A 10370-nucleotide genomic window follows, 5' to 3' on the forward strand; every position below is an offset into this window, starting at 1 on the left:
GTGTAAACTACACTCAAGGTAACTAGATTATTAGTAAGTTTATGTTTTGGTCACTCAACTTCAAAAAATTATAAAATGATCACTAAATTATTTGAAAGTTTTATTTAAGTCACTAGAATTTTAAGATACTTTTTATTAAAAAAAGTTTGACTAGAGAGCTCTAAGCAACGATTCGATAATCGGTAGGGTAAATCAGTACCCATTAACAAGTGGAAGAACATACTTTTGATCCAAGTCAATCTTACTGTCAGTATTGGAGATCAGAAAAGAAAGTTGTTTGAATTTTAGTTCACAGATTTGTAACGTTCAAAATTGTTTCATAAAAAAAATTGAATTGTAGAAGAGAAGGAGAAAGAGAGCTTTTAATTGGTGCAAGAGCTGTAAATAGAGAATGTCATATAACAATAAATTTAACAACTCAATGATTTAAATAAAAAAATTTAAACAATTCAACGACTGTTTTATAACTTTTTTTAAATGAAATGACCAAAATATCAATTTATTAATAATTTAGTGGTAATAAGTATAATTTACCTTTCATTATTTTGGTTCAACAATACTTTTTAAGCACAAAAATATTCAAATTCAGTTCATTAATTTAATAACTTAAATCGTCGGAACTCAATAATGGTGAAATTGAATTCGAGGGAAAGAAAAGAACTTGAATTTTTCATAGTGGGACTATGACCAAGTGGAAATGTAGGCTTTGTAAGGTTAAAAGAAGGCCTTCTAAATTATTATCTTTTTTTCAGTACCTAAATTTTTTTATCAATTTAAATTAATTATTTTCCACGTTGGCACCTCTGTTTATCAACCGTTAATCAACAATGGTGTGATACAATTACTAACCAACACGTGACAAAAATGCCACATAAATAATGTCATATCATTATTTGTCAAATAATTTTAAAAAATAAAAACTAAAAATAAAAAATATATAAAAAATTGTAAATAAATAATCAATATGTGATTAAAAATATTATATTCATATTTATCTTAAAATTAATTAAAAATAATTATATTATTATTAAAAAAATTCCTTCCCCCCACCCCATTCCCTTCTCGTCTCCGTCTCCGTCCCTCTCCTCTCCCTACCACCACCTACATGCCGACCACCTATTAAAAAATATTTTATTTTGCAAATTTTTTTCCCAGTGCCAGCTACTTACCAGTACCTATTAAATTTCTTTTTTGAATCGAAAAATACCCATATTTTTTAAAATGTACACGAAAATATATATGGGTGCCAGTTATGGTAGTATCGAGACACTAAAAAAGTTAATTTTTTATCCTCGACTCAATTAAAAAGTAATAATTACACGATGATGGACTTTGGTGCTAACACCGCCTGACACTGTTCATTTTGAATCGTTTTCGTTATACATTTTGAAATTGGGTAATTTTTGTAAATAATAAAGTTTTTCAGGTTATTTTTGAAAAAAAAGCCATAAAATTATGGGAAATGGATTGTTTAGCTATAGATAAAGTTATATTATCTTTTTAGAATTTGAACTAAGATGATAAATTTTGTAAACATTGAGGGCTGAATTTGTTATTAGACGATAGAAAAACTCCCAAATCAGCTTGAGTGGCCAAAATATTTGAGTTTGAAAAGTTTAATAATTAAATCGAAAAAATTAATAATTCAATGACCAAAATAGAATGAAGGTAATAGTTTAGTAACCATTTTTATAGTTTAACATTTTGGAAAAATTTTATAAGAAATAATTTGGTAATCTCGACATCAACATTATAAACAGAAGACGTTAAGGAACCATTTTCTCTGTAAATATGATGGAATTAACAAGTCGGATTAGCTTTGGCAACAAGTAAATTTTTAGGGTTCAAGCGACCAGACAACATTCAACTTAGTATAACTCAAAGGTGGACAAACTCATACTGTGTAATTTCATTGTCTTGTTAGAAAACGTTGAACAAATTAGTTGCCAATATTTTAAAGAATAAACGTTACCTGAATTAGATGAATATTTCAACTGTTGAACATGTATAATTTATGTTATAAAAGTCTCACCATAAACGAAAGAAATTGCAAGTAAACGATCGAGCACACGAAACTGGGTAATTTGTCTGGCTATCATTGGAGTGTTCCTTTTATTACTGCAAACCCCTATTTCATAAACATGATTAATTCCTTAATTAATCTTCCATCACCCAACAAAGTAACCAATAATCGAGTGCCATGGCTGCCTCTATTCCTGCTTTCCCACGAGTCTTTATCCCCCAAACCTTAAAATTTTAATTCATAATTAGATGCTAAAAATTTTCAAAGGGCCAATTAATTATATATAAAAAAAAAGTGTGAAATTCAAGCATGGATCTTATGAAAGATTATAAAATCATTAGATTGATGAGTCCTCTCCTTTTTTATTATAAGTAGAAATTATTTTATTATTATGTATGAATCAAAACCAGGTCGTACCAAATTTTGGTGGGTTCATACCAAATAATTATATGGTACAAATGTGTAAGAATTTTGGGAATTAAATAAAGATTAAAAGGTGAGAAATAAGGGTCCATGACAACCATTATATATGTTCAAGATCAAGAAGATTATGTCATTCATGGAGAAAATTTTGATTGAAAAATCAATCCTAACATAAATTGAGTGTTAGGTATACTAATAAAATATATTGTACTCATAGATAAAAATTTAAAAATGATATTATTATAAAAATAACTACGAATTTCGAGAAAATAACTTTCATAAACAATAAAATTAACAAAAAAATACTTTAATTATATAAAAGAATTATGAAAATTCAACAAAAATACATGATATCGACATCGACATCGATCAATGTGGATCATAAAAGTAACTTAGTTGTATTATTTATTTTGGTGTAAGTGAAGGTGGACCAATTAGATTTGGGGAAATTGTTCAGACACATATGTATGAAAAAGCAATAATAATAAGAAAACAGATTGATTGAAATTTGGATTGCCACCTTTGATCGTAATGTCGTTTTAATGTGATATGGATTATATGGTAAATAGTTACAGAAATATTTTGCAAATTGACTTCACAATTGCTGCCAACCGGATTTCTTTTGGCTTCAAACATAATTATTCTTGTGTTGTCAAATGTATGGGTCATCTTCATGGATTTTTATTTATTTATTATTGTTTTACATTAAAAAGTTGCTTTGAATTCGAAATAATTGGAGTTCATGATTAAGATCTTATGATATTTTAGTCTTGAAAGTCAAAGCTCATAAGTTCTAGTATGGGGTTGGTTACAATTGTTAAAATTAATTATTTTAATTATATCGAAGTTGATAGTTTCTCATTTCAATAATATCATTTCTAAGATTTAAACTTATATCTCTCTTTCAAAATGTAATATATCTTATCATTACACTCGATACTTATTACACAAACAATGTTGCAAATTATGGCATATCTCATTATATGTATATATTAAAAAACTAAACTATACTTTGCAACACAAATCACCAAAGGGCGAGCTAACAGGGATGGTAGGGGCCCGATCCCCTTAAAATGAATTTTTTCATTAAGTTCTCTTTATAATTTATAAAATTTTAAATTAATAATGGTAAAATTACACTTTGATCCTAAAATGATAAAAATTTAATTTAATCTTTTAAAATTATAAAAATATAATCGTATAAAAACTTAAACTAAGATGTATACTCAAAATTAAATCAAGAAATTATTAGCTTTACGTAAATGACAAAAATAATTAGTAACTTGACATGAAATAACAATTTTTAGTTCCTCTTTTTGATCACTTTAAAGTAAACCACGACTAAAAAATATATATAATTTGTTGCAATGGTGATCTAATTATCATATTAGTTGCTTTGGCTTTCGTTAGTTTGGTAATCCATTCCGCATGATTTATGATAAGAAAAGGTGGTAGTAAGTATGTATGTATATACGTAGAAAATCGAGGAAACATCTGTGGTTCACAATTATTTGCCGACTTGATCCCTATAAAAGGCCCTTCGATTTTGGAACTTCACCACCTTACCTACAATTTCATACCCCATCTTCTCTCTGCCACTGTTTAATGAGTATACCATCATCAAATCTAATGGAGGATCCAGTGAAACCAAGCAAACACAGAAACCATCAAAAGGCAAAAGGGATATCATTATTCGCCTTCGTTTCCTCTATTCTGATTTACGTCTCTATTTCCTACGACATCTTCAACCTTTTTGCTGCTTCACCACTTTTAAGTGATACCAAGCTCTGGTTTCTCATTTCCAACACCCTCATCCTTATCATCGCCGCTGATTACGGTGCTTTCTCTTCCTCCAAACACCAAAAACTCAACCTTTACGACGAATATTACCACGCCATGCGTAGCCAAGCCAGGAAGAGTTGGACTTCCACTGATCCACAACAAGACCCCGATTTCACTGCAAATAACACCATTCCCATGGAGGAAAACATTTTCGAAGACAATGAAGAAATCCCAGAAAAAATATTACAAGTAGTCGAAATCCATGAACCTGATCAAAGACCCAAAGAGCATGAACTGAACGAGTTGGCAGCAGAAGCAAACGAGTTCTCGACCATGTCGGATGAGGAACTAAACAGGAGAGTTGAAGAGTTCATTGAGAAGTTCAACAGGGAGATTAGGCTTCAAGCTACTGCTAGGAACCGCCAACTTTTGGAATAGGGAGTATAGGAAAGGAGATAATACTGACAATTTTTTTGTGTCCCCTTTCTTTAGTTTGTGCTTTCCAATTGAGGGTCCTTGAATCTTCCCTCTTTGTTATATTCCCTTAGCAGTGTACATGATTTGGAGTTTAACTTCCATATAAAAGCACTTTATCTTTTCCATCATCTTTCCTCACATTTATCTTTTAGCCATGCTTTTATGTTTTCAATTTGTTAGGTTGCATTGCACAATATCTAAACAAAATTGAAGTAGAAATAAATTTCAAGTATAAGTGTGAAAATTAGGATGGAACTACATCGATGGTGGAACTTTGCTTCAGACCTAGACACTTTTTTATATAATTTAAAATTACCTTTTTTTTTTGTGTGTGTTTATGTGATTGTGAAAATTAGTGAGATTGAATAATAGCTTCAAAGCGGTGTTAACTCAATTGAACCCACATTTTTTTATATTGATAATAATATCTATACCAATTCATAATAATATCTATACCAATTCAGTTAAAACTTAATAAAATATATAAAAGTAATTAAGATATAAGTGGGTATGGATTGAAATGGAGTGAAACACAAACAAATTTTAACCGAAACTAAACTTAACCCCGAATTTTTCTAACCAGAATTTGACCCATAAATTTTCCCTTTGATACTGAGCAACGTTCAATGGGTTGGGCTTTTTAAGAGCAGACCCAGCCCACTTTGGCTTGAGTTCATACTTGTATTAAACAGGCTTGGGCATGTGCATCAATATTTGTCCACACCATTGAAACCCAGCATGAATTTCTCCACTTGCCAACTACGAAACTGTCAGAAATGACATCACACCTTATCCACAAAACGAGTTAAAAATGAGAGACAGATTTTCAGTTACTACACACATAAACGAAAGCTTGTAATAATATAGCATGGAGATGTTGGCTTCTCTACACACACTCCCATCTCCATTGCCACCTACAACTTCATCATCAGAACCTTCATATAAGACTCCATTCATTACAAGGAGAAGAACCATTATCTCTGCTTCAACTGCTGCAATAGCTTCTTTACTCTATATTTCAAATCCCATTCCTTCTTTATATCCAGCTATCGCTCTGCAACCTCAACAAGTGGAGCTTGATCAAGAAGAAGATAGAATCGTTCGTCTATTTCAGGTTCCCTTGCAAGTTTCTTTGCTAATTTAATTATTTGTTTAGCCTCTGATAGCATTAATTGAGTATGACATTTGAATTATTGTAGGAAACATCTCCATCGGTTGTGTTCATTGAAGACCTTGAATTAGCTAAAATCCCAAAGAGCTCTTCCAAGGGAGACAGGGTTGTTGCTGCTGAGGATGAAGATGCAAAAGTTGAAGGGACAGGTTCAGGCTTCATTTGGGACAAATTTGGTCATATTGTGAGCATTTCCTTCGGTTGGTTTTCTTAAACATGTAATTTGTAATTATACAAAATAACATTTGGGTTTTATAGAGTCGCTGATATGTAACAGGTTACTAATTACCATGTTGTTGATAAATTGGCTACCGACCAAAGTGGATTGCAACGTTGTAAGGTGTTTTCCCATGAACTATGTTGTACTCTTTGACAAGTATTATGGCCGGTTATTAATCTGATGCCTATTATTTTTTCCAGGTGCTCTTGGCTGATGCTAGCGGAACTAGCTTTTACAAAGAAGGGAAAATTGTTGGCATTGATCCAGCCTACGATCTAGCTGTTTTAAAGGTACCTAATTACACATCTCTCCACTTAGGTATAGTTTATCTAAGTTGGCTGCGGGCATTAAGTTAGTTGATATTAGACAACTTAATTGATATGAAATTAATACTTTGAGAATTTAATTAGATCATATTTGAAGTTTTAAAAGTAATTAAGAATTAATGTAATGATAAATTTAACCTTAAACATTTATATTTTCTCACATTGCCCTAATTCTTTTTTTATCACCTTTAAAATTTAGCCAAAGTAAATTGGACCATTGCATTTTTAATGGCACTGACGTTAAAAATAATAAAATAAAAATTCAACAATTAAAAAAGAAAATGGTTCATAAAATTTCTTAAAAAGATTATCCATGTTAACTGTTAAGGTCATGTTACACGAGCTGGCGCGCCAATGTCATTAACATTTTAACAGTTCGGTTAATTTATCTTTTCAAAAGAAAGAAATTTGACTAAATTATGAAGATCGAAATGATCCCCTAAAAAAATTTAGAACCGAAGTGACAATGGGTAAATATTAGAATTTTCATCTTTGAGTATGTCTTGCAATCGACCGGATGCCAAATCTTTTAATGATGAAAGCTGTGGATATTTGCTTCTTGTTGATGCTTTTGTTGGAATAATGTTTATGGTTTTTGTATGAACAAACAGTGCAAGTGTTGCTACATGCTTTGAAATAAATTTCCATCTGCAGGTTGATGTTGAGGGCTCTGAACTAAAACCTATTGTTGTCGGCACTTCTCGGGATTTACGCGTGGGTCAGAGCTGTTTCGCCGTTGGAAATCCCTTTGGATATGAGAACACTCTAACCACAGGGGTAACCAAACTGTTTTATACCACACCAAACCAGTGTTTTACTCTTTTTAACTGGTTCCTTTATAAAGAACCGTAGAAAATTTATTGAATCCATCAGTGCAGGTGGTTAGTGGATTAGGCAGAGAGATACCTTCCCCAAATGGCAGAGCAATTCGAGGAGCAATCCAAACAGATGCCGCCATTAATGCAGGTAATATGTTAGACGAATTTCATTTGTAAGCTAACATTCAAAAATTCTATCTTGCAGACTTTCAACTGCATTTTTACACTTGATTTAGCTTAAGTTGATGACTCTTATGCAGGCAACTCGGGTGGACCGTTGATTGATTCCTATGGTCATGTCATCGGAGTTAATACCGCAACTTTCACTCGGAAAGGTGATGAAATATCTCTGTTTCCCATATTTTTGTGAAGAGAATTGTTTGATTCAATTACAAAGTACTCAAAACTTGCTTCTGGGTTTATACTATCTTGCAGGGACAGGAATTTCCTCTGGTGTTAACTTCGCAATACCAATTGACACAGTTGTCCGAACAGTACCTTACCTTATCGTATATGGAACCCCATATAGTAACAGGTTTCAATAATGTTTTGGCCTGAAGAAAATTCATTTATGATGTACATAGCTATATGTATACATACACATTTCATCAGATACAATTTGCATCAAGAAATTGCAAAGACCTTTCGGTATTACGTTGCAATGTGTACCTACATCTAACAATTCAAATATAAGAAGAAACTTAAAAGAAATTGAACATTCCTTACCAAACACATACTCCATGACTGAAGCTCCTTTATATCATTTTTGCCTACCAAAGAATATCATATGGAGTATATAAATGCAGGTTATCTGAGTGCAAGATCAAATTCCCTATAGTGCAACAATTACGATCCTTTCAATTTGCTCAAAACAACGCAATTACAATACAATCAATCACTCTAGAAAACTAACAATACTTGCATGAAAACTGTTGTTTCTTTCAAACATAGATTTTATGGGAACATAAGATTCTAGTTTCTTATACCTTCAGCAGTGACAACTGTTCCTCGACGGAGCAATCCACATGACAGGAGTTCTGACAAGAGGAAGGGATGAGAACAAGACCAAGGCATCGTTGCTCCATAGGAGATGGAGAAGACCGACGGGTACTACGATATTCTATTGTATCTTGGAGAATGATATTCCCTTGCTTGTCAAGGCAGTGGAAAGTGCCCAAGAAAAACCGGCCGTCTTTGATCCCCACCAGCATCCGGCGAAACAATAGCTTCCTTACACGAGTTACGGGATCTGAGCTGCTAGAATTAGAACCATCTGAGTTCCCCAGATGAATCAAGGATTCCCCTACTTCTTGTTCCATCCCAATGCACTTGAATCAGTAACTTTTTTGCTGAAAACATAGGAAAATAATCGAGGTTATTAGATAGTCATTAACAAGCTAATGACAAAACACACCCTATCATCTAACAGCTGAAGTACATAAAATTCCCAATTCAGGAAGTTGAGCAAATTAGGCAACAAGCTTTGAAATTCATAGGAATGCAATTAAAATTTTGAAAATGTTTAAAAGCCCACTTAATAGGGTTCAATGGAAAGAGGCATTCTATTTGGCAAATTAATAATATGAATCAGTGCCCTAAACCCCCAATAACATAGAAATCGATAAGGAAACAAGCGAGCACAGCATATAAAATAAGCAAGGAAGACAGAAAGAACAATAATCTAGCCCTCGATCAAAAGCAAACCCAGAAAGAGAAGACCAAGAAAAAGATTTAAATTGGTAAAGATTATGATGCAAAATAAGCATAAGTTGATAAGTTAACAAATGATGAAAAAAAATTGCAGGAACTTACCAAAGAAAGATATGAATGATCGAGAGAACAAAAATTCAATCTTTCAGTTTCTATGATTTTGTTCTGGAAAGTGAGGGGGGAAAAGAACAAGATGGCAAGGGAAAATGACGAACAGACAAAGATTTTGGGTTTATTGAGTGAGGCTTTTGAACCGGTTCGAGTGGGTTAATTCGGCCCAATAGCAAGGGGCTTGGATCATTAACAGTAGATTTATGTGTACAAGGACAACAACACTAGTTCTATCAATAAACAAAATTAAGAATCAAGTTAGACGTCCATCTAATAAAGTCATAATATGTTATCTGATATTGCATTTAGAAAATAATTTATAACTGGTGTTTAAAAAGATTATATTCCCATATCCATATTCAAATATTCATTGAACATGATACAAATAGTAAAGCCCTTACACGGTTGCGAGGTATAAAGAAATGATGTATATGCATACATGTTTCTACTTTATTGTTGGTTTGGGGGACATGAGGGAGACAAATGATTGCAAAATCCTTGGTGGTTATGTAATTATTATAAGAACAAAAGACAGCATTGTGTATATAAAAATGGAAGAGTGGGCATGCATTGTTTAGACAATATTATTGTTTTAAACCCCATGACATAGCTGGACTTTGATTATCATATTGCCAAACACCTGTTGGGAATGGCTTGGCTGTTCTTTGCTCTTCAGTGTGTCTTGCATTTAATTATACTCATCAGATTAGCTTTGTCTCCATCAATATATCAACTTTATAATTAACCCTATGATTATGTGATTAAAGATACCTATAATATTCTTTTATGTAGTCCAATAGTTGGGTCATTGATGTTTATGGATATAATTTTGTGGGTTGTTTTGTTTGTAGGAGATTGGTTAATGGAAAATTGGGTAGTGAAATGGGGCCAAATTAAATAATATGCAATCATTTTTCTTTTTCCTTATTTTTGTTTTATTGCATTAAAATTTTAAAATATCTAGCTCATTTATTATGTGCAAATTTACATGGTGATTTTGCCCTTGTCACCGCCACTCCACCATTAATAAGGAATTTAAACTCTTGTTCCCACACTTCCATCGTTGAGGTGAGGTAGGTAAGTGTCACTAATTTCCCACCTTTCCCACTTTTCTCTTACTCCTAAATTCCTACAATATTTACATGATTTTAGCAATCCTCACTTAAGTATGTATGGAGTAGTTTTAAAATTCATGGCGAGTATCTATCTCTTAATGGGCTTACAAAATACAAATGATTAGTTATTGGGCTTGTTCCAGTAGATGCCTTGAGAAAAAAAAAAGATTTAAGATTTAATTTAGTATTATTTT

The 10370-nt window shown here is 32.2% G+C and overlaps 3 protein-coding genes across 3 annotated transcripts; 2 read left to right on the forward strand and 1 right to left on the reverse strand.

Moving 5' to 3' along the window:
• Nucleotides 1-3983: 3983 nt before the first annotated feature.
• On the forward strand, nucleotides 3984-4833 carry LOC108488154 (uncharacterized). Its single transcript, XM_017792452.2, has one exon. The coding sequence runs from the start codon at nucleotides 4052-4054 to the stop codon at nucleotides 4664-4666; it is 615 nt and encodes a 204-aa protein (XP_017647941.1). The 5' UTR covers nucleotides 3984-4051; the 3' UTR covers nucleotides 4667-4833.
• A 666-nt stretch (nucleotides 4834-5499) lies between these two features.
• Nucleotides 5500-7951, forward strand: LOC108487254 (protease Do-like 5, chloroplastic). Its single transcript, XM_017791550.2, has 8 exons — nucleotides 5500-5819; nucleotides 5905-6060; nucleotides 6154-6216; nucleotides 6297-6386; nucleotides 7077-7199; nucleotides 7301-7388; nucleotides 7501-7575; nucleotides 7676-7951. The coding sequence occupies exons 1-8, from the start codon at nucleotides 5574-5576 to the stop codon at nucleotides 7783-7785; spliced, it is 951 nt and encodes a 316-aa protein (XP_017647039.1). The 5' UTR covers nucleotides 5500-5573; the 3' UTR covers nucleotides 7786-7951.
• An 11-nt stretch (nucleotides 7952-7962) lies between these two features.
• Nucleotides 7963-9194, reverse strand: LOC108487255 (uncharacterized). Its single transcript, XM_017791552.2, has 2 exons — nucleotides 9053-9194; nucleotides 7963-8589 (listed from the first exon to the last, which is right to left on the reverse strand). Exon 2 carries the CDS (start codon nucleotides 8557-8559, stop codon nucleotides 8221-8223), a length of 339 nt encoding a protein of 112 aa, XP_017647041.1. The 5' UTR covers nucleotides 8560-8589; nucleotides 9053-9194; the 3' UTR covers nucleotides 7963-8220.
• Nucleotides 9195-10370: the final 1176 nt, after the last annotated feature.

The sequence above is a fragment of the Gossypium arboreum genome, chromosome 10, assembly GCF_025698485.1.
Source record: "Gossypium arboreum isolate Shixiya-1 chromosome 10, ASM2569848v2, whole genome shotgun sequence".
Lineage (NCBI taxonomy): Eukaryota > Viridiplantae > Streptophyta > Magnoliopsida > Malvales > Malvaceae > Gossypium > Gossypium arboreum.